At 39.7% G+C, this 23945-nt stretch overlaps 1 protein-coding gene across 1 annotated transcript in view; it reads right to left on the bottom strand.

Annotated features, from left to right (window-relative positions):
- Nucleotides 1-11940, bottom strand: part of ACTR3 (actin related protein 3) — a 40347-nt gene extending 28407 nt beyond the window's left edge. Inside the window, exon 1 of the mRNA XM_026714663.2 lies at nt 11807-11940. Coding sequence (XP_026570448.1) covers nt 11807-11850 — 44 coding nt within the window. The 5' untranslated portion in view covers nt 11851-11940. The remainder of the gene's footprint in view (nt 1-11806) is intronic.
- Nucleotides 11941-23945: the final 12005 nt, after the last annotated feature.

The following is a 23945-nucleotide window of genomic DNA, read 5'->3' as shown; positions in this document are numbered from 1 at the left end:
AAAGAACGTAAGTCAAGCAATACTCCAACATCCAGAAATGATAAATTTGGAAAACTAAAATAGATTCACTATATAAAATTTAGTATCTTATGAAGGAAAATATCCTCTGCAAAGTATTTTAAGGATTAGGAAAAAAACGTTACTCTTATTTCCAGTAAACCCTATACTGCACAATTCAGCATTTCTAAAAATATTCATAGCTACTTTAGCAAAAATGTAGAAGAATGAATCATGAAAATAACCATGGTTATTGGCAGACACTGAGGACACCTAATACCAAGCCCATTTGCTCTTTTACTACTTTACTGTTCAAAAACGTAAAGTTCATTTTAAACAGTAATTTCTCATTCAGAATAAGACAGATATCAAATTATATTGTGCAAGAAAGTAATGGACAAGTAGAACAGGAGAAATAATGATACTCAGCAATACATAGATCTAGATTTTTTTTCAAAGAAAATGATGCACTCAATCAAATATATTTAAGAATTTTTTTATCTCAGCACATTATTTTAAAACCTGAAAAAGACATACAATTCTCTGAAGAATCATCATGAGACATCTTTAATTTCCAATTTAATTACAAACACTAGTCTTAATTATCTGGCAGACCTGTTACTGGCAATATGTTATAATCTCCTATTTTCTGAGTAGGTAATGTACAACTTAGATTATAGAGAGTAAATTATTATATCCGATTCAGAGTTGGAAGTATTCCAATGCCATTTTGCAGGACCAGATAAATAATTCCTTTTACCTTCCTAGATTTTTAAGTTAAAGAACTGAATCAGACTACACTGCGAAGAAAGGATAAGCTTTAAAATATTCCAATTGTTTCCAATTCAATACAGAGGAAACACACTGAACAAATAATTAAATAGCCACTATGCTACTTGGAACCATTCTTTTCTTTCCCACTTTTTAACAAACACAGAAGACTAAAGGGACAGATTAACTGTTCAGTCCATGGTAAGAGGTCATCTGTTATACATTCCAGATCAGGCCAGAGATGCTGTGGAACTCCTGACTCAAAGTTTAAAGGCAGTGAAAGTCTGCATAGGACAAGTTGGAGTTGAGTTTCAACCCTAACAAGCAGTGTTGCTATTTCTCCAGAATACATTCCTTCTCAGAAATACAATTTTTGAGGAATAGTCTCACTGAAGCATCAAGCTGGCCCTCCCTGATCATATATTTAGAAAGATGTATGCTGTTCTTTCTGATCAGTCCATGTTTGTTTTGAACGGTCATGTTTATCATTTATATGCCACTCATCTCCCAAACTGTGATTCTGGGCTGTGTATAATAAAAACCATAAAGTAATTTTTTAAAATTTACAATTAAAAACATTATTATGGTTTGTCAAACAGTCAGCCAAATGTTTAGAGTGGATTTGGCATTTTTATCCACTTATTTATCCACTAAGGATCTGGGATAAGCACATACTGTTGCTGGATAGTATTAAAGGGAGGAGGTTTGTTTGTAACAACTTACAAGTAAGGCGTTACAAGGATGTAAGATGTTACAAGCAACGCTGCCTTTTGCAATTGACTCGTCAATTTTGCAATTGATGGTGTTCAAGTGATGCTTTTGAGGAACTTCTGAAAGGACTTCAAAGATGGAGCCAATTTCACCCTGGGGGAGATGTTCTTCCACAGGGCAGGGGCCTTGGCAGAAAAGCGTTGCCTCCTGGGTCCCACCAGGTGTAGTTCCTTAGCAGATAGGACCCACTTCATGGAATGAGCAGAAATAACTGGGAAAAGTCATGACTCACTACCTCAAATAATCCAACCCCTATAATAAAAAGACATTAAGGGTCAAAACAGCATATTTAATTGAACTGGAAGCAAACTAGCAACTAACGCAGCTCAGAAAGGAGAGGTGTAATGTGTCATTCTAGCTGTACCCATGCCACTATATTTTGCACCAGTCAGAGAGCAAAAAATCCTGCAGCACTCCACATACTAGGGGCCAAGAGTGAGACATCTTCTCCCTAATCAGCACCAACTGGAATTGACTCTGGAGGAAGGTGAACCAGTACAACACTGTGCCACCTACCCCACAAGCCTGGGAGCCAATCCAGAGAGATATAATGACCAATGGTACATAAGACCATCAAAAGGGTAAGCAGGGCAAGGATGGATGCAGATTCCCAGTCCTGTCCTTGCAAGAGGTCACTGAAAATTAACCAATGCCACTCCTGACCCATACTCAGGCCTGAATCCTAACTGAAAGGGGTCCAATTAATTCTCTTTATCCAGGGTCCTGAGGCTGCTCTGTAACTACCTTCTCAATTACCTTCACTAGAAGGTCCAATTATGATTTTTAAGACAGGGTGAACCAGTACCTCCTCAAGAAGTGGAAGAACAACTTCCTCACCCAGCGGAGGAATTCACCGCTGTTATAACCCTGACCTCCCATCACCACCAGGCAGCTTTAGTTAGCCAACAGAGGCATGAATCTAGAAAGCAGGTATCTGAATTCACCATCACTTTTTTAATGCTGATTTTATTCCTATTGTGGATGTTTTAAACTTGTTTTCCTAGCCATTAACTCATTTGATTTCAATGATCAATATCATGATTGTTAATCAACAAACCAACTGTGTCTGATTTACCAGCTTTAAATCTATATACCTGCAAGAGGCTCTGGTGATGCTTATTCATACTCAGGGTGGGTTTCTACCGGTTCTGTCCACCTCTGTAGAACCGGTAGCTCTGAAGAGCAGCAGACATAGAACCGGTTCTATGTCTGCTGATGTTTTTGCCCACCCGCCCACCTGGGCTCTTACCTGATCTTTATTTCCTGATTTTTCAACTTCAGCTGCCCAACGAGGCACAGCTGCAGTTAAAAAAACAAGAAAAGAGGGCTGTTTCAAAGGCTGCTTCTCTGCACGCAGTGTGCTAATGACGATTAACAGGTGCACAGCTCACAGCGGGCAGGGAAGCTCGTAAATCCTGAACCAGTAGTTAAACCTGTCGTATCCCACCCGTTCATACTCCTAGCATCACAACAGATTACTGCAACTATTTGGAAACTGCCATTAGTACAGATCAAAGGTGTCAAACTCGTGTTGTCACAGCAGCATCACGGTATTGTGACTTTTTTCTCCTTCGCTAAACCAGCCGTGGGCATAGCCAGCGCATGATGCATCCAGCCCATGGGCCACAAGCTTCACAGCCCTGGTATAGATCCATGTTAGCAGATGAGAACAACTGCAAGCATATAACACTGATATTGCAGAAAATGATATGATATTGCAATTCAGTGTGTGGTTATTAACCTTAAGAGCTCTATATCTGCAGGAACACGTCTTCCAAATAGAACCAACCTGTCCAATGTGCTCACCTCAACAGGGAATATTGGCCATTTCTGAGATTCAAGAGGTGCTAATGGCAGAGGCCTAGGAAAAGTTCTTCTCTGTGGTGGACTGCACCTCAGGAAATTGGCTCACTTCCAGAGAGGTCCAGTTGGTGTTCACCCTTTTTAAAGTTTTTAAGACAAACATTTCCACTGGGCTTTCAAAAGTTAAGTGCTGTTTGATTGAGTTAGCACCCGTGATAATATTCAATTATTTATTCACTATTACTTTTTGCTATTTTTACAGTTTTTAATCACACTATTAATGGTTTAGTATTATAAAATGAAATTCTCCAATATAGCTTGTTCATAAAAATTTAAGACAAATTACAGCTAAGAATGCAATTGAAGAAATAACATGTTTAGAATTCAAATATTATTTCAGTATTGCTAAATAGTAACTAACAAATACCTGCTCTGAAATTATTCATATATAGGACACGGTGATATAACTCAAATCATGTTCAAATCAGCTGAAAATTAATTTAGGTAATGTGAGATTCATATAAATAATATAAGCAATATCTACTTCATTTAAAAAGTAGGTTTTGCTTTAAAACATTCACCAAACTACCTTTTCAAGGTTGTGCTGTGATGGTGCATATTGGTCTGCAGGTTTCTTCTTAGTTGATTAAGTACTTAAACTAATAATGATTTAAATAAGGAACTTCAATTCTGCAGTTTGTGTGAAGTTGGAAGAAGAAACTAATACTTGAAGGTTGCAGACAAATAACCCTTTGTTAATTTATAAAGAGGAAGAGGGAATAAAGGCAACACTTCGTAGACAGACCAGAGTCTGGCTTACTCGGTTCAATAATTATTATTGGAACAAGTATTAGTCTTTTCAAATAATATTTACACATAAGCTTATGGCCCAGTATATGTATACTTGCAGAGGTCAATAAACACTCAAGACTAAAAACTAAAACAATAATTTTTTCAATGGCTATCACTGATCATTATAGCAAATGGTAGCATTACCACATCTGGGGTGGCATTTGGTTGATTCCTGGATTTTTGGATCTGGTAGTCCTAGCATAGGGCCTTTCAAATCAGTCTGCCCAATTGCTCTGAATGTGGACTTAGCTGACACTGAATCAGCAGAAGAGATTGGGGGTGGAGGGAATGTTACAATTTTTTAAAACTACCCAAATATATTTTCAGCCTATGAAATTAAATTGGAATTAAGATCTGAGAAAGACAGGAAAGAATGTGTATACAATAATGCATGCCAAACTCTTGTCAGTACTATAATGAGACACTTGTAAAGGAACAATAATTCAAGTGACAGGAAGTAACAGACCTATTCACTTCCATACCTGTGAGTTTCATCTGAATGACTTTATCCAGTCTGATACATTTTAACATCTTCCCAACTTGCTGCTGGACTACAACTTTCACATTCCCAGCTAGCAAATAAGAAAAGGTTCGCAGAAAGCAGTGGGTTACAGATACGGAAGTCTACCAAGTGGAGCCCCTGTAACATTGTACCAGATCTGAAATCACATGGATTATTTTACTGAAGAAAGCACGTAAGCTCATAAATGAACTCTGCAGAATGCTTTGTTTACTGAACATTTTTCATTATGGTTATTCACCCTATAATAGATTTGACTCTATATACTGCACTATGTATTCTATGTATTGTCAGTTTTTAAAAGTTATTAAGGAATTCTACACAACATATCAATGTTGGGGAACATTGACAACTATTATTTGTTGACAAGTAATATGGATAAAGCAATTGTTTAAAAGGCTTTTACAGCTGCTTCAAAAGGTACTCCTAATTGATTCCAAGTGCATGAATGCACAGGAACACTTTGGTTTGTTCCCAGCAAGCTTGAAAATGTAGCTGCTTTAATAATTCAAAAAAAGTAGATCTGTACAGGCTTCATGCATAGCAAGGGACCTATTTCACATGTTGTGCATGATTCTTAAAGTAGTTCCATTTTCCCTTGTTATGGAAGCCATTGTTTGATTATTTTAAATAATGTTAATAAAATAAACTATCCTTTACTGCAGGTTGACCTGATAAACAGGATGTAACTAGTAAAATCAGTATACCTACTAAGCAAACAAAATGTTTAAAGGATTGTTAAAGTCATTGCTATTTATATGGATTACATAATGCAGTCTTCCCAGTTTGCTTTCAGTTGTACTGGGAATGCCACTGACTTCAGCACTAAGGCAGGGGTGTCAAATTCGTGACCACGCATCATGTGATATATTGCAACTTTTTTCCCCTTTGCTAAACCAGGGGTGGGGGTTGCCAACGCGGAATGCATCCAGCGCATGGGCTGTGAGTTTGACATCCCTGGTTTAAGGCACCAGGCTAGAAATCATAAGAGTTCTAGTCCTGCCTTAGATTGAAAAACCAGCTGGGAGACTTTACGCCAGTCATTCTCCCTCAGCCAAACCTACCTCACAAGGTGGTTGCTGTGGGAAAATAGAAAGAGGAAGGAGTATTAAGTATGTTTGTTGTCTTGACTTATTTATAGAAATAATAAAGGTGTGATGTAAAGGAATAGATACAGCAATAATCTCAACATCAGGGACCTCCGCAGAGGCCATCATCTTGAGTTTTTTGAACCTCCACCAAGGATATCTTTTTTCAATATATCTGGAGATATTGGTCAATTGTGCTTTGTAACATTGCTACCTGATAAAAATGATGAAAACAACAAATCTTAGAAAAGCAGGATATATGTGACACTTGTAATATTATGTACTTATAGCTGAACTGCTATCATTAAAATACTACAAATACTACACTATCATTAATTGGCTACATTTTTCTTTTATATTATTAAACATACCTATTGATTTTACTATATATATCTATATCTATATATCTATATCTATATCTATATATCTATCTCTATATATAAATATATAAATAACCACAAATTATGTATCCCTGTACATAAATATAATCCATTATATCCACTAAAAGAGAACATGCTGCTAAACAATGAATTTATTGTACTGCATAAAAGAGAGGATATAAATGTGTTAGATTTATACTCCAACTTCTTTCAAACACTCAAAGTAGCATAGAAGCATATGCTCTATTTTTCCCTATAAACATGCCCTGAGATAGGTTGGGTGACTACCTCACAGTCATTCAGTGAGGTACATTTCCTATTCATTCTGTAATGTTAAAAAAAAAAATTAGGCAGGAGACCTATTTCATTTATGCTATCAAGTCCGAAGCGTCTTTCTAAAATAAAGCACTTTTTTGCAGTAATTGTTAGTTATAACTGTTCCAGCAAAACAACTCATACTACTTCTTAGTAAGCAATGCTGGGGAAACTATTTCTCACTAGTTATCGGCACACTGGTCTATGTAAGGTATTATATGGTATAATATAATATACAATGAGATCTTCTGTCCTCCTTGCTTTTCTGTGTACAATATCCCTAAAAATCATCTAACGTCCATATTCCAAAACCAAGGCAGGTTTTGATAACATGTAGAGACTATTGGAAAGAATGTAGTTTTATTAGGAAGCCCAAATCATAACCATTCAACTTTTTTTTCAATCTTATTTTCACCATTCCATATTATCTATTGGGAATAAAATGTAGCTTTATGAGTAGAATATTTATATGGCCTCTTGAAAAAGTTCGGAGGCCTAAAGCAGAAAAAAGTGAGCCCTTAACGATGAATTTACAAAGAAGCTTTATACACTATTTTACTCCTGAAAACCATTTACCACATTGGGGTCCTGCTTTTCTACTTCTGGAGTGTGGTCTTTAAGCATACAATGCAACATCACTTGTGCAGCTTGGCCTGAAGATACAAACTTATAAGGCTTTTGATTCATGTTTTTACAAATTCCATTGTTTTCTGCAGCCATTATTTTTTTCATGTATAACAATTTGGAGCTTGATTACACATATTTAAAAGCACTACAATTAGCAGAATTTGTGCATAAGCATCCAAGTGCACAATTTTCATAAAATATATTGATAAATGAATATGCAACATGTTTTCTCATTTAATGCAACTACAATCTTAACCATATTTAGTAATATATCACATAGGATGTTTCATCTCAAAAGTAATTCAAAATATAAATCAACAACAACCCATAATAAGCATTCACTTAAACATCCTGATATCCAGATGAAAAAGGTTACATATTTATAAAATATGGTAAATTCAGAAATATTACTTTTCTCTAAATGTAATTCAATAAGCACATTTAGGTACATATTCAAATCATTCACAAATATTCAAACAGTATTTTGCAATCCCAGAATTCTGGAAGTTGAAGCAGACTTTTATGTCATCAATCCCAGAATTGGAGGCATACTTTTGTCACTGATCTCCTGATAAATGCAGGATTCCAAATTAAAGCAGACCAAATTAATATCATATAGTCCAGGGGTCGCCAACCTTTTGGACCTCAGGGACCATCAAACTCATAATTTCAGATCCCAGGGACCACTAACTGGTTCTGTGGGCATGGCCTAATTTGTGGGTGTGGATTGGTGGTCATGTGACTGGCTGGGCATGGCTTGTATGTAAATATTATAAGTATTTATATAAATATTGAATTTTTTATTTAAAAAAAAGAGCAACTTTTACCCAAAATCAGGCAAAGCAGGCAGGCAGATTGAGTTGCTTTCGGAATCACAGATTCACTCAGAAATCTGTCTATCTGCCATCGGCTAGCTCAGTCTGTCACATAAAATTTGCTCGCAGGCAAACTCATAAAATTAACTCACAACACACCATGTATGTAAACATTGAATTATTTATAAAAAAGAGCAACTTTTACCCAAAATCAGGCAAAGCAGGCAGATTGAGTTGCTCACAGAATCATTGTGAGACCTATCTATCTGCCATCAGCTAGCTCAGTCTCTCAAATTTGCTTGCCGTGAGTCTGCACTGAATTTGCTTGCAAGCAAACCTTCAGTCCTAAGGGAGGTTCACTGTACTTAAAAGCAGAGCCAAAGATCTAAAGACTAGCTAGAAAGCAAGAAATCCAACCATTTCCTGCTTCCTAGCTAATCTAAATCTCCTGGCACAGCAGAACAGATGATGGTCAGAAAAAGGAAAAATAGAAATTTAGCAGGCAAATTTGCCAGGTAAGGAGTGGGCGGGGAGGGTTCCCGCGGGCCATGTGGATGGCGCAGCCTCGTGTTTCTGCGCAGCCTGGATTAATTGCTTTGAGGGGGTGCTCTGGGGTTGAGACTTCTCTGCGGCCCACCAGTGGACTGCAGCCCACTGGTTGGCAACCGCTGATCTAGTCCATACTTATATAGTAAACCTGATTTAATACAATGCCTGAATTAAGCTACACTTCGATATGTTAACATTCTAATTTTGTCACATTCTAATTTTTTAGTTCAATAGACATAGTGTCACATTTTAAGACTTCCCATGCACTTAATTCAGGAACCGCAATGTATTCCTAATGCAATAGGAAGTATTTTAGTTTTGCTCTTCTCCAATACATCTCTTGGACATAAAGTGAATGCTGCAAAATATAAGTGCCCTGGAAAGCCACTGCAGATAGTCCTCAACTTACAACAATTCATTTAATGACTGTTCAAAGTTGCAACGGCACTGAAAATGTGACTTATGACAATTTTTCACTTATGAACATTGCAGCAATCCCATGGTCACATGATTTATATTTGGATACTTGACAATGGGTTCAGATTGATGATGGTTGCAATGTCCCAGTCATGTAATCCTCTTTTGCAACCTTCTGACAAGCAAAGTCAATGGGGAAACCAGAATCATTTAACAACCATGTTACTAGTGTAAGAACTGCAGTGATTGACTAAACAAATGTGGTGAGAAAAGTTGTAAAATTTCTCACTTAGCAACATGACTTTTGGGCTCAATTGTAATCGTATGTTGAGGACTACCTGTAATTCTTTTTTGCGCTTTTAACTGTAAACTACAGCAATCATAAATGTAATAATACATTTGCAAAAAGTATTATAACGAAACATTTTAACCAACAGTGGAAACTAGTAATTATTCAAATCTTTATAGCTATACCCAAAGTTATATGTGGCAAATTTTCTAAAGCAATTCTAAAACATTTTCATGTTGTACATATTTCTATAACAGGCTAAACATCCATCCTTTTCCCTTTAATATTCTAATCTGTTACCCTTATATTCTGAGACCAATATGTAAGACTAGCAGAATACAATGGAAACTTGCACAAATTTACATGTGCACATATAGAATTGGGGCATATAGTCACCTCCTCAAGAAATATAGGTTATCACTGTACAGTGATACTAAAACAGATTATAAAAAAGTTGAGTCCTTAAAACATACTGGAATTCTAATTCTCTAATGTTCAGATCTAAAGTTTTAAAGCTTGTAATCTCAGAGTCCAGATTTTTCAGGGCCACTGACACATTCAATTTAGTAATTGTGTGATCATAGTTACTAATTAAAAGAAGCTGCACTTTGCACACCAATGACTGTGAATTCATTGATAGCCCCCTTTGCAGAATCTAAAATTAAATCCCTTTCTCTCTTTTGATTATTTTCCATCATTTTCATTTACAAATGAAACATGTCACCAGAGATCCCTATTGGTACAGTTAGCTTCTCAATATGCAAAAACAGCTTCGTATGAAAAAAAGGACATTCTTTAATTAGTGCATTACAATGAACACTACTGTAATTTCAATGTACAGTACCTACACATGTCTTGTAAGTTACTATAGGCAGAACAGCAACCAGTACAAGTTGTAATTTACGGCAATTTTACACCCAACTGTTTATTCTGTGCTCCATTTAAGTGAACTATCCCAATCATATTCCTTATGTAAATACATTTAGGTTTTGGTTTGTTTTTGAAACTGGGTAAGGTCACAATTTCCAAAGAATGTTGTTTGATGACACATTTCTCAAAATATTTTTTAAAATGTAATTAACCTTTTTTAAACAGAAAACTATGGCTGATGGATGAATGTTTTACTTGCAATTATATTGAGTTACTGCTGCAACGACCAACTTGTATGCAAAATTTTCTATGAAACCCATCTTTATTAGCATGAAGCAAAGTGAAAGCACAAAATGAAGTCGCTTCAACCCAGTTCCTTAAGAAACTGTAATGAAGGCCATAAAGTACCTATGTACCAGGAAGTCTTTGCCTCCTAGAGAAACCTCCAGTGCTATCTATCCTCCATGCCTGCTCTTCCCTGAAAGAAATATCATTGAAGCTCTTTTCTATAAGGGACATGTTAGAAAATATTTTCTAACATGTCACTTATAGAAAAGAGCAACGTTGAGCGCCTTTTCTCCACATTTATTGGCAATTACAAAATAAGAAAAGTGGTTTGTCAAAAGGATTTGGTTCAGGTTTGTCATTGAAAACTGCCTTATAAGGTATAAAAGCCTGAAAGGAGGAAGCGGCTTTGACAAAACTAAGGAAGTTCTTCTGCGCTTGCTCATCAGAGAGGGCAGACTTTTTTTTTTCCACCCACACAGAGAGAAGTAATGCTGAATAAATGGCACATATGGACAAATCATGGCACTGCAAAAGGAAGCCACCAATCTGAAGGCTCCCCTCGTCCCCGTAAACTGAACTTAGTTGAAAATGCTACACAGGCCAGTTTGACCCGAGAAAGGCTGGCCCTGATTTTTATTTTTATTTTTCGCGAACAGCCCACCCCCCTCCCCCCCTGGCTATTTCCTAAAGGCTGCAGCCGTTCTTCTCCAAAATTGCATCCTAACAGCAATGCAGGAAAAAAAACGCCTGGACCGATGCAACAGCAAAAATCCAAACCTAATCTCTTGCAACCCTCCTCCCTCCAAGTGGGGGGGAGATCTCGGAAATGCTAGACTCAGCGGAGCAAAAGGGTCTCCTTCCCAGGCACTGAAGGTGCTCTGTCATCCTCGGAAAAGCACACAATGAATTAAGATCGCAGGCCACCTCGGGTAACTTTGATCAGGAGGAGACAATGAGAAGCCCTCCTTCTGGCAAAAGGCCGGAGCCTCCCGCAGGCTTGGAAAGCGGGGGGACGGTTTGAACCCGGGCAGTTTAGGGCGTGACTCGCCCCTTTCTGCCCACGAAAACCTCTCCTTTTTGACGGCCGGCGCCGAAAGGCAGAGGAAAGAGCTGCCGGGAAGAAGCCAGTCGGCCCGGCAGTCGGGAATACCCTTTCCTCCCCCCCACCCCTCCACCTGCCACCCCCAAATTGCATCGATAAAGGGGGAGGTGGGTGGCTAAGGGAGAGGCAGGAAGCCTTGCCATGCCCGGCGACGGGTGGGTGGGAGAAGAAACGGCAAGAGAAGCTCCACGCGCCCCAATGAAAGGCAGCGGCAGCCCGGCCGCTTCCCTTCCCCGCCCTCTCCGGTGCTGGAAGCCAACTGTCAGCCTCCGCCGCTGCCGCGCGCCCAATCGCCCATTCATCTCTCTCTCTCTCTTTCTTTCTCTCTCTCTCTCTCTCTCTCTGGGCTCACCCGGTGCCACAGTCCACCACGCAGGCCGGGAGCCGCCCTGCCATCCTCCACGGGTTTGAGACGCCGCTGAGGAAAGGTGCCGACGACCCCGCGGGCCTCTTTCTCTCGTTCTCCTCCTTTCACTCTAGGGGAGTGAAGGCACCACTTCCGCAAAGGAGCGAGTCACTCCCTTACCCCAGCCTTGCCTTGCCTCCCTCCCCACCCCCCCGCTCGCACACGCACAGCCCCGGCGAGGGAGCCCAAGATGGCCGCCTCTTCCGTCGCTCCCTCCCTCCCTGAACGCGGCCGTGGGAGGGGCGCCGCGGAAAGAGGCAGAGCGGGCGGGCGGGCGCGGCAAACCAAACAGGCGTTTATAGAAGAGAAGCGCGCTGTTCGGGGTCGGCAAAGAAACGCGGGCGGGCTGTGCTCTCGCGTTTCTTCTTTCACTTTGTTGGGGGCTGGAGGTTCTCGCTGACTTGAGTCGCCCTCCTCGCTTTATCCAGTGACAGAGATTGGCATCTTAGGAAGCCACGGTTGAATTTTTACGGCATTCAGCACGTGATGGAATCCTCTTTCTTCGACCACCTTCCTAACTGGCTGCCCCCAGAATCCCGGTTATAAAAGGCAGGCATTTTGTAGAGCTGCAGTAGCCTTAGTGCTTGCAATACTAGGCAGAATTTTCACGCCTCTTTCAGAGCGAAAGGAAGACCTTTGTCGGATGCTTTTTCGACTTGAACCGGCGTTTCTATCCGTATTTCTAAAACCATCTCGCCCTGAAGAGCCCAGGATACACGGGGAAGGACAAGGCGCCGGCGTCATATTCAACCAAGTATATATAACATTAATTGGGGTGCCTCGTAAAGTTTCTTCTTAGAAAATCATTAAATTTGTGGGATTTTTTCTTACATTCCAATATAAACAAACATGAGGTTTCCCCGTGGTCTTCCATCCAAAGATTAATTAGATCTGACTTAGTGCTTTTTGGAGTACAGACTAAATTAGTTACTGTCATATAGCTTAACATACAAAAGCATATAGGTTCCTCAAAATTACATTTTTTTAGATTGCCTATCAGTTGCATTTGGATTAGCATGTTGAACAGTTTTTGCAGCCTTGATTTTTTTATCAACTTGATTTATACCCCATCTTTCTACTAGCCTGAATCCTGTACTGAAGCTTGCCAACTGTAAAGATGAAATAATGAAATATAAAAAACAATAAAGCAAATATAAATAATTAATCTATCAGAATAGTTGCTTCAGCATTAAAAGCATGACAAAAGAAATGTGTCTTGACTGCTTTTGTAAAGGCAGAGAAAGTAGTTACTAAATGCAATTCCTCTAAGGGATATTTCAAAGCCAGGGAGCAACATACTCAATTTCATTTTTTATAAACATGTTTATAAATGAATCTTGAATATGTATTTGAGATTAAGAGGTAGAACAGATCATCCAAAAACAGTGGACCGACCACAAAACTGATTTGTGCTTCGGTAAATGTATTCTAGGATTCAGTGACCAACGATTTACTCAATACCTCAGTTTTCCTGGTCCAGATAACTAAACACCCTAGTTCACAACACATTAGGTCAAAATCTACTTTGTGATTCAGGATATGATACCAACATCACCTTTATAGCAAGCCACCTTGTTTGCTTGAACAATGATATTATCCATTCAGTCGTGTCCGCTTCTTGGCGATTCTATAGGCCAGGTTTCTCCACATCTTCCGATCTTGCACTACTACTTTGGAATTTTTTTGTGCTCTGGTAGTGTCAGCTTTGATGGTGTCCAGCCACCGTACTCTTTGGCGGTCTGGTTTCCATTTACTGCCAATTCTTCCCCATGTGATATGGCTGCAATAAGTCAGGTGCAGTTTCATGATTTTTTTTTCTTCTAATGACAATATTGCTTGTTGGTTACCTTTTCTCTCCAAGGAGTATGCAGAAGCCTTCTCCAGTACCACAGCTCAAACAAGTCAATTTTCTTACTGTCTTGCTTTTCTAAGATCCGATTTTCACAATAGGTGGCTATGGGCAACACCACAGACTGGACTAACCCACATTTGGTTGCCAGTTTGATGTGCCTCCTTTCCATATTCACCTCATATTTATCATTGCTGTGTGAGCCAGTGCTATCTGTGACATGAACATCTCCTCACAATTACCTCCTCCCCATTCACTCTTGGCTTGAGATTATTCCATTGTGGGATTTAGGCTGTTTCTAAGGAGGAGAAATATGTGAACTAAATGGCATGGTAATTTTTTTTTAATCTTGTACTGCAGCAGAAGTGCTGGCCTTTACAAATGATAATGTGGGTAAACATGGGCTAGTGTCTAAAGTCAGTCTTTAGACATACATAGATTAATATGCATGGTTCCCAATAAAGTATATAAAGATTTTTTTTCATTTTAGAAAACTTTTTTTATATGTCTAATATATTGCAAATAAAAACAACCAATGAGTGGTTGAAATTGCTTTTCTGTGCTTGCATACCTCTTCACAAGCCACAAGATATATTTTTTCTTCACCTTTGGCCTCTAAATGTTTGAAAACAGCGGACCAATGAAGCATATCTATTGGATAGTTTCCATAAACTGCATTAGTGTAAGTGCTGTTGAGGTCAATGATTGGAAGCAATGTTCTAATATTGAAAGCCAGTGTGTTTTAACTGACAGCAAATAATCTATTTAAAATTATAGGTCTTCTTCCTCCATCTCAAGTCATAGGCCTTTGATGAGTAATTATGTAGCTTCTAATATAAATATTAATTCTGTGTGTGTGTGTGTGTGTGTGTGTGTGTGTGTGTTGCTAGAACCAAAGTGCAAGTGGAGTGGCACCTCCACTTACACAAGAAAATCCTTGAATTTAATATTTCTTCTTTTATACTGTAGCCCTTCTTCCTTCTCTCCCCATGGCATTTAAGAATATATTTTAATATTGTATGTCAAAAGTCATAGGAGTCTCTGGCAAATTACATTGCAAGGTGGGACAAGGAGTAGATAAAGCTCCAGCCATCTTTCTTTAAACTACTTGCATTTTATAATCCAAAGCCAGATGGAGCAAACAGAGTTCAAAGTCAAATAGATTCAAATCCATTAATGCAAATCCATTAATGGATTCAAATCCATTAATGTAGATTTTTGTTTATTGAAAAATGTTGCATATATTTAAAAAACTTTCTTTTTCATCAATGATTATGTATGCAATTTTTTTGAAAAAATTGTAACATCTTCCAATTTTTTCTTCCCCAGCAGTGCTATGCATTAGTCACTAAAGATTCCCAATGCAATTATACCATTCTTTTCTTCCATTCGATTGTTCCCTCGTGATGTTATCTGGTACATTTTACTTTATATAGGATTTTTATTTTGTTTTTTTGGTGCCTTAGAGTGAATTTTGACTCCTGGCGATTGCCTGGACAAGTCTCTGCAATTTTGTTGGCAAAGTTTTGCAGAAGGGTTTTTCTATGGCCTCCTACCTAGGACTGAGAGAAAGTGATTGGCCCTAAGACACCTAGAGTTATGCCTAAAATGGGACTAGAGCTCACAGTCTCCCAGTTTCTAGCCCAGCAGTCCCCAACCTCTGTTGCTTGATGGCCCAGCTGGGGGAGGAGAGCTGGGCCACACGCCTGCAGCCCTTGCATGCACAAGTGCCTGCCAACCCTCTGCTTATACAAGTTGAGTTTCCTGCACACACTCCGGCCACCCATTCTGAGTAGGCCACCGCTTGGTAGTGGGCCATGGCCCGGGGGTTGTTCTAGCCCAGGGGTCAGCAACCCGCAGCTCTGGAGCCACATGTGGCTCTTTCATTCCTCTGTTGCAGCTCCCTGTCACTCAAAATGTGTGTCACAACCGCCAATGTACAACATTTGCCGGCACATGATTTATTGAGCTTTTTGACCCCAGGAGGCCAACCATGGATAAATCCAAGAAAACAAAAGTTTCAAAAGAAAACAAAAGTTTCAGAAGAAAACAGAATGTTTAATTCAAGTACATATGCTAGTTTTTTGGCCACTTAGGAAATAGTAAGCATGGGAAGGGTTTTGTGGCGGTTTTCTGTGGGAAACAGGTCCAAATGGCTCTTTAAGTGTTTAAGATTGCAGACCCCTGTTCTAACTTGTTGCCCTAATCACTGCACAAAACTCGTTCTCATCAATTATACCAAATAGGAATATATCCTAGAAATGTCTATGTTTTGTTTAATATGCACTGATTTTCAAAACCAATTTAAACATATTCACAAGGCTGACTTATCTACCACTCCCACATTTATCTTTAAACAACTACTTTATTGAATACAGTACAAATATATTGTAGGCAGTGAGCTGGACATTCTGGCCCTGCCCTCGATCACACAGTTCTCTAGTTTCCTCTGATAGTTGTGTTCTGAATATGACTGCCTAGACTAGGCAGGGGTTTCCTAGGGGAAACTTAGACTCATATATGAGATTATGCTGTCTTTAGCAGATCCAATGCTCAGCCTGGCCAGGTCAGGAAGACCTATACTCAGGGGTGGGATACGACAGGGTTAACTACCGGTTCGGGATTTATGAGCTTCCCGGCCCGCTGTGAGCCTGTTAATCGTCATTAGTACGCTGCGTGCCGAGAAGCAGCCTTCGAAACAGCCCTCTCTTCTTGTTTTTTTAACTGCAGCTGTGCCTCATTGGACAGCTGAAGTTGAAAAATTAGGAAATAAAGATCAGGTAAGAGCCCGGGGCAAAAACATCAGCAGACATAGAACCGGTTCTATGTCTGCTGCTCTTCAGAGCTACCGGTTCTACAGAGATAGACAGAACCGGTAGAAACCCACCCCTGCCTATACTGTATCATCAAAGTATAAGCTAATAGCATCTTTCTTTCCAGGCATTAAATGAAGATATAAAGGCTGAGATATATCCCACCCAACCCCAACAAAAATGAAACAATTCTCTATCTCCTTTTAAATCATCTTGAACACTAGCTCTTGACAGTGCTATGGCCTACAGTAGAGGCCTGCGCCTTGATTTAAGTCCTAATGCCATAATTGCCACTGAAACAGGCCACCTCATGCCATGACCCAAGGCAGCGAACCTTGGAAACAATATTATTCTGCCACAGCCTGGCACTCCCCAGGGTCTGCTACATTCCTCTTATTTTCAGGTGGTGTTCTCTTTCTGTTAACTGACTCCTATGGCTGCTCTGGGTTGCACGAAGTGTTGGTTCTTGAAGCAGCTTTAGAGAATGTACTTTTGTGGCCTCTACAGCCTCTGGAAACCACACAAAACAGTGCCCCATCCTCCTGTGATTTTTGAAGGGTCCAGAGGCCAGGCAAGAACAATGGCCCTCTCATGCAACTTCCAGAGAGTCCAAAGGCCATGTGAGAGCACACCCCATCCTTGCTCAATCTCTGCACATTATGCAAGATCAGGGAGGCTTTCAAGAATAGTTGTTGGATGTTGGTGAACAATGGCATGTCACCCAAAATGTCTTACCCTTGTCATGTGTGTCATAGATTTGCCATCATCGGCTTAATTTGACAGCCTTCCTTGACTTTGCATATTCTTGCTAGGGATTAACTGAATAACAATCTGACACAGGTGCCGCCATTTTGGCAATTTTTCCCTGATCCATTTTGGCTATTCCCAAGCCTTGTAAACTTTTGACGATCACTTGAAAACTGTTTATTCTCTCCGGCATTTAATCCTGCTAAAAATCATATTGTCCTCATTGTTCATCGTTTTAATATCCCATCTATCTGTTCATTTGTCTTCTGCATGGGAGCTTTGTCAGCTGTTCGAAGCAGCAACCTTGCCTTTCTTGTCCTTCCTTTCCTTTCCCTCTGGATTTTGCCTGGGTAGATTTTGTTTTCAGAAAGCTACCACTCTTCCTGTTTTGCTACTGTTGGCTCTGCTTCAGCTGAAGGGGATCCAGCTCCCTGAGAAGAAGCTTGGAAAAGTTGACTGCAGGTATCAGCATTTTTTTTCTCCCATCCACTAACAGAAGTTTCCCAAATCTAATAGGCTGTAGTAGGGTTAAGACTACAATTCCCACCAGGTGTAGGATTCAACCGGTGTTACTACTGGTTTGGTGAGAGTGTGTTTTGCGTATGTGTGTAGAGCATTTCCCCAAAAAATCAGCTGTGCCGCCCGGAGAGCTGATAAGCACAGCGCATGGGTGCGCAGCGTTTGAAAATCCTCTTCTTTTCTGCTTTTTCAACCTCAGCTGTGCTGCGCAAAGTAGCTGAGGTTGAAAAAGCAGGACATCCAAGAGCCTGGGTGGGCCAAACCGATGATCAAAAGATCATTGCAATGAACCAGTTCGGTGTTTGCTGCTCTTCAGAGTTACCGGTTCTATAGATCCAGGCGAAATCAGTAGCATCCCACCCCTGATTCCCACCCAACACGAGTCCTTGCTAAGACTTTGCCAAGGGATTTAGGAATTCTGAAAACCGTGATCTCAGCAAGCTGAAAGTACTCAATTAGGAAACAAATTAGCTGGAGAAGGATTCTCAGGAGCAGAAGGCTCTTCTAGTGTATTCTCGAATCTAGATCACGTGAAGTGTTAATACCACTTTATAATGCCTTGGTAAGACCACACTTGGAATACTGCATTCAGCTTTGGTCGCCACAGTGTAAAAAAGATGTTGAAACATCAGAGAAGAGCTACAAGGAGGATTAGGGCAGGGGACCCCAACGTGTGGGCCACAGCCCACTAGTGGGCCATGAGGAGTTTGCAACTGGGACATGGAAATGGCCGGCAAGCAGAGGCGCACTTGCATCCTCACTTGCACAAGCAATAGATGAACACGTGTGTACATGCTCCACATGCACGAGAAGCAGGCACGCACATGCATGCCACTTGCGCAAACTTGAGTGGAACCATCCCGTCTCCCACCCTCTGCCAGTTCACAAAGCTGGAAACTTTGGGGAACTCTGCATTAGGGGATTGGAGGCTAAAACGTATAGAGAATGGTTGCTGAAATTGTGTATCTCTAGTTTAATGAAAAGAAGGACATGGGTTGAGATGATAGCAATGTTCCAATATCTAAGGGGTTGCCACAAAGAAGTGGGAGTCAAGCTATTCTCCAAAGCACCTGAAGGCAGGACAAGAAGCAATGGTCCTTTACAATTCTGTTATTCTGTTAGTGTAGGTAAATGTCTATGGAGATTCTTTATAAGAAGCTTCTTCAGCTTTGACTGGATGGTGTGGGGAATGGAAGGATTTATACTCCTTGCAGACAGCTGGTCATTTGCCTTCTTTTAGTGAGTCATTGAGACCACCTGGAGGTTTTATCTGTGTTGTCAGGATCGCTGAGTGGTGCAAATGAAGTGGAGCTTTCTTGGAACTGTTGAAAGGACTGTTTTATAGACTAGAGATAGATGACATCTTATCCCTCCCCTTCTGTTGAGAAAGGGCTGTCAGTTTTGACATAAATGGCCTCTTTACTGTAGGTAATAACGGGTGGGATTCAATTTTTTTAACAACCGGTTCTGTGGGCATGGCTTAATTGGTGGGCGTGGCTTGCTGATCATGTGACTGTGTGGGTGTGGCCAACTTGACATCACTCACATCAAGGGGTGCTTCTCCTCACCCGGCCTCTCATGACAGTGGGGATGCTGCAACGTTCGTAAGTGTGAAAAATGGTCATAGGTCACTTTTTTCAGTGCCATTGTAACTTTGAATGGTCACCAGTTTTAGACCAAAACAAAAAGGATATGTAAACTCACGTTTGAATGTCAATCTTTCTCACTAGTCAAGAAGCCTTGCTGAATGTCACTCATCTTGGTTCCTTGTCATTAAAAGCTTTCTGGCAGCTCTGCTTCATTTATTAAATTATTTCTTCAATGTGCTAACTCCAACAGGGGAGTATTTCCTCCCAACAGCAGTGTAAAAAGCTTAAAACAACCCTTCCCCTTTACGAAAGTACTAGCAAAGAAAAAAAAAACTCCTTTGGAGACAGTAAGTCTAGGCATACTACCAAGAATGCAAGAAGGGTGGAAAAAACAAAAGGAGATTTCTTCCAACAACCGGTTCTCCGAACTGCTTAGAAAGTTAACAGCCGGTTCTAGCGAATAGGTGAGAACCTGTAGAATCCCACCCCTGAATAAAGTGTATGCACTGGGTGGACTGACAACATTACAGAATTTATACCTTCAACAGAGAGCCAACATGATGCAAAGGAAAACCCACCTGCAAGCATGAGAGCTCCCTTGGTGATGTGGGACCAGTCTTTGTAATGGAATGTGTGAACGAGCTGAGCAGACAGGAGGAAGAGCTGTGGGCTAGGCAATGTCAGAAAAGAAGCAACTGAGCCCACAAAAGGAATGAAGCAGTGGCAAACATCTCATAGGGGTTTTTCTATAATTTTTTTGGACCGTAAAGGCAATGGGATAAATGCGCTTTCAAACGGTAAGATTCTGTTAGTACAACCTTACAATTAAAATATAATACCTTGGGTGTGCTTCTTGTCTAGATTACTTCACAAGGCTGATAAGTTTTTTTCCCCCAACCCAACCTATCTCAGGGTATTGTTACAGAAATGGGTGGGACAGTTCTTCAATCTAAGCACATATCAAAAAATATATATACCAAAGTATATTTGCCTGTTTATTGCCTGCTGTTGACCTTAGTACGTTGTGCCTTTTCTTTGCAGGTTAAAAGTATGAAAATAATTGAAGTTTTTAGGCTAATTTTTGGCTTCCTTCTTCATGTGTCTTCCAGCCACCTATTTGGGAATTGAGGATAGATACCTTCCCCATATTGATATCCCAGTGTGCATATACATTTACACCAACCACAGCTACCTGAATGGCTTATTAGTAAATGCGACATGAGGTAACTTAGCTCATGTATTCCCTTCTTTGCATTTGGATGTATTGTTGATCATGAATGAGGATGGCAATGCCAGTAGGTGCTGGTTCTCTGCTTCTGTTTTATTATCTTCTGCTATTGCGCTTTTCTGAACAGAAGCATTGCTGCTCATCCTTCTGATTAACCCACAATCTTCAAACCTTCCCCAGCCCAAAACCATAATGTAAACAGTGTAGCTTAAGCTATTGTCTTAAAATAAATAATCAAATGGCTTTGTAAATTTTCAAATGGCTATTGAAAACTCCGATTCTAAACGAAGTTGATATTGACAAATTCTGTTTCATTTCTATAGCAGAATTGTCAGCAACCATCTTCAGAATCTCTTCCTTCAAGGAGTTCTGAGGAAAAAAGATCAGATATTGTAATAATTAGAGCAGCCTATCTGTTAGCTTGAACCTCCTTATCAAGAATTTGGCAGCTGAAGGTGGAGTGGAAAGAGGTTAAATCTAAATCCCATTTCTTTTTTTCAATTCAAAAGACAGCTAATATGTGGCAACTTGGATCTTCTGTCCTAAAACAGGAAGCCCAAAGTGTGCAAGGCCTTTGATGAATCAGTTCTTTGTATCCTGACCAGTTCTTGTATCCTACTCAACAATTTACACAAAGGTGTGCTGTGTGTTTGCCTAACGTTTGTGAGCTTCTAATAATTAACAAAGCAGAATCATACCAAGCCAGAAGAAAAGTAAAATGAGTCAAATGTTTCAAAGGAAACAGACTATGAAATAATTGCAACTCTTGAGCCATGTCTGTATGCGGTATAACTGAACAACTTTTATAAATGTCCTCAAAACTCATTACAGACTTATATCAGCCTTGTACTCAGCCCATTATTTTCCTGTAGCTCTGATAGCTAACTCACATTTTTGGTGCATGGTTTATTTGCTCAGAAAGCCACAGCAATTATCCTGTACAAAAGGAGAGTATAGCAAACACTTTCATGTTAAAAGGGAATAAACCATACTAAACCCCAAAGGCATCTCAAGTAAATGCACAAAGAATTTTGCTTGTTGATAGTTAAACAAATCATTTGCCTCAATGATGGAATCTTTTCCACGGGGAAAAAAAAAGCACATACAGAAAAAACTGAGCCATAGTGGCGCAGTGGTTACAATGCAGTATTGCAGGCTAATTCTGTCGACTGCCAGCACTTTGATCCTGACTGGCTCAAGGGTTAACTCAGCCTTCCATCCTTCCAAGGTCGGTAAAATGAGGAGCCAGCTTGTTGGGGTCAATAAGCTTATTCTGTAAAGTGCTTAGAGATGTCTATAAAGCACTGTGAAATGATATATAAGTCTAAGTGCTATTACTATGCAAAAGCCTTCTGTCCATAATGGAATATGAGGTATGGAGACATTTTTAGAGAAGAAAAAAGAAGTATTTTCTGGTGCTATTTTACATCACTATAGGCAGATTTCAGACTTGCGCAATCTATTTTGTTTTTACTAGCATCCCAAGATCCATCAACCAGAGCCAGAAGGAAATCATCCAGAAGCCAGGAATTTATTGAGGACCAAATAAGTAGAGCTGACAGAGATGAAAATAATCCTGTTACCCCACACATTCAACATTCCAGCTGTATAATTTAGAACAGGATTAGAGTTATACTTCATTGCTCTTGCTTAACAACTGGAAGCTGGAGATTCTCTAAATCTGATAGAGATTATTAGAATGTCACAATATGTTCATTTCTGCATTAAAGTAGTAGCACAGAAGCTTGATTGTTGCATGTCAGGTATAGATAATCCTCAATTTACAACCTTTCATTTAGGGAAAGTTACAACAGAACTGAAAAAAGTAATTTCTGACCATTTTCCACACTTACGACTGTTACAACATTTCTATGCTCCCATGATCAAAATTCAGATAATTGGCAACTGGCTTATATTTATGACAGTTGCAGTGTCCTGGGGTCACATGATCACTTTTTGCGATCTTCTGACAAGCAAAGTCAGTGGAGAAACCAGATTCACTTAACAACTGTGATACTAACTTAATGACTACAGTGATTCACTTAAAAATTGTGGCAAGAAATATCATAAAATGGGACAAAATTTACTTAATAGCTATCTTGCTTAGCAACAGAAATTTTGGGGTCAACTGTGCTTGTAAGTAGAGGATTTCCTGGTGTTAGTAAAGCAGATCTTGCAATGTAATGTATTATTGAAGATTCAAAAGAAGTTAATAGATTCTGAGTGACCATCTGATAGCAAAGTCTCTTGTACAAATGCAGTTTGGGAACTACAAATAAGCAAAAACTTAGAAAAATGATTAATTTTCATTACAAAATTCTGGTCATCATAACTTGGATTCTCAGTATCAGGTTTTGTTTTTTTTAATGTTATCTAAAACTTATTTTCTTATTACAGGATTCCTACAATTTGAATACAGAATAACATCACAAGGTAGTGTACATATCTATTATCTCTTCTTTTGAAACTTTCCTGTCTTGCATCATGCTATAAATTTTCCATTTTTTTTCTGCTTTCATAGTTGCACTGTGCAGTTTATACAAATTATTCCTGTCCTAAATATTTCAAAGAAATCCACAGCTGGTGTCTGTTCAGTCCCTGTCCCACAACACAGGGATAATTATGAACATGTGTGGTTGTTTTACACAAAGTTACCTTGGCATCTAGAATCATGTTATAAGGTTTGGACTTCCAGAACTATCAAATATCAGGGCATGGTTGACTATGACATCACATATACCATTAGTGGCACCCATTATTGATATATTTGGCTGCTACATAACACTTTCATCCTCTTATATCCTCAAAGCCTCCATGTGTTTTGCTCCAGAATATGAGGGTTCTCCCAGAGCTGATGTGGAGACCCATAGTGTCTCCTTGTGCTGCTATTCTGTATTTTTTTCCTCTGAATCGGATTTGGGGTTTTTTTTAAGGGTGGGGGAGAGTCTTGGAATAAGTGTTGCCTACTGGTGACTGCATGGACAAGTCTCTACAATTTTCTTGGTCAAATTTCAGAAGTGGTTTGCCCTTGCCTTCCTCGTACTGTTGAGAAGGTTGAAAGTTGAGTTGAGAGGGAGAGAGATTGACTCAAGATCACCAACTGACTTTGTGCCAATGCAAGACTAAAACTCACAGTCTCTCAGTTCCTGGTCTGGTGCCCACCACATCATACTAATTTGTAGCTGGTAACCCAGCAGACCTTGATTCATCTCTAATGGTGAAAATACAGAACAAGAACAAGTAGATGACAAACTGCAGATTCCCAGTTTCCTAGAAATACCAGCATAGTATTGCCCACCCTGGGGGGAAGATACTATCCGTACCTGAAATGAGTCAAGGA

The sequence above is a fragment of the Pseudonaja textilis genome, chromosome 1 (assembly GCF_049901715.1).
Source record: "Pseudonaja textilis isolate UNSWEBS1 chromosome 1, rPseTex1.2, whole genome shotgun sequence".
NCBI lineage: Eukaryota > Metazoa > Chordata > Lepidosauria > Squamata > Elapidae > Pseudonaja > Pseudonaja textilis.
The sequence above is the reverse complement of the archived record's forward strand: the minus strand, read 5'-3'. Positions and strand labels throughout refer to the sequence as shown.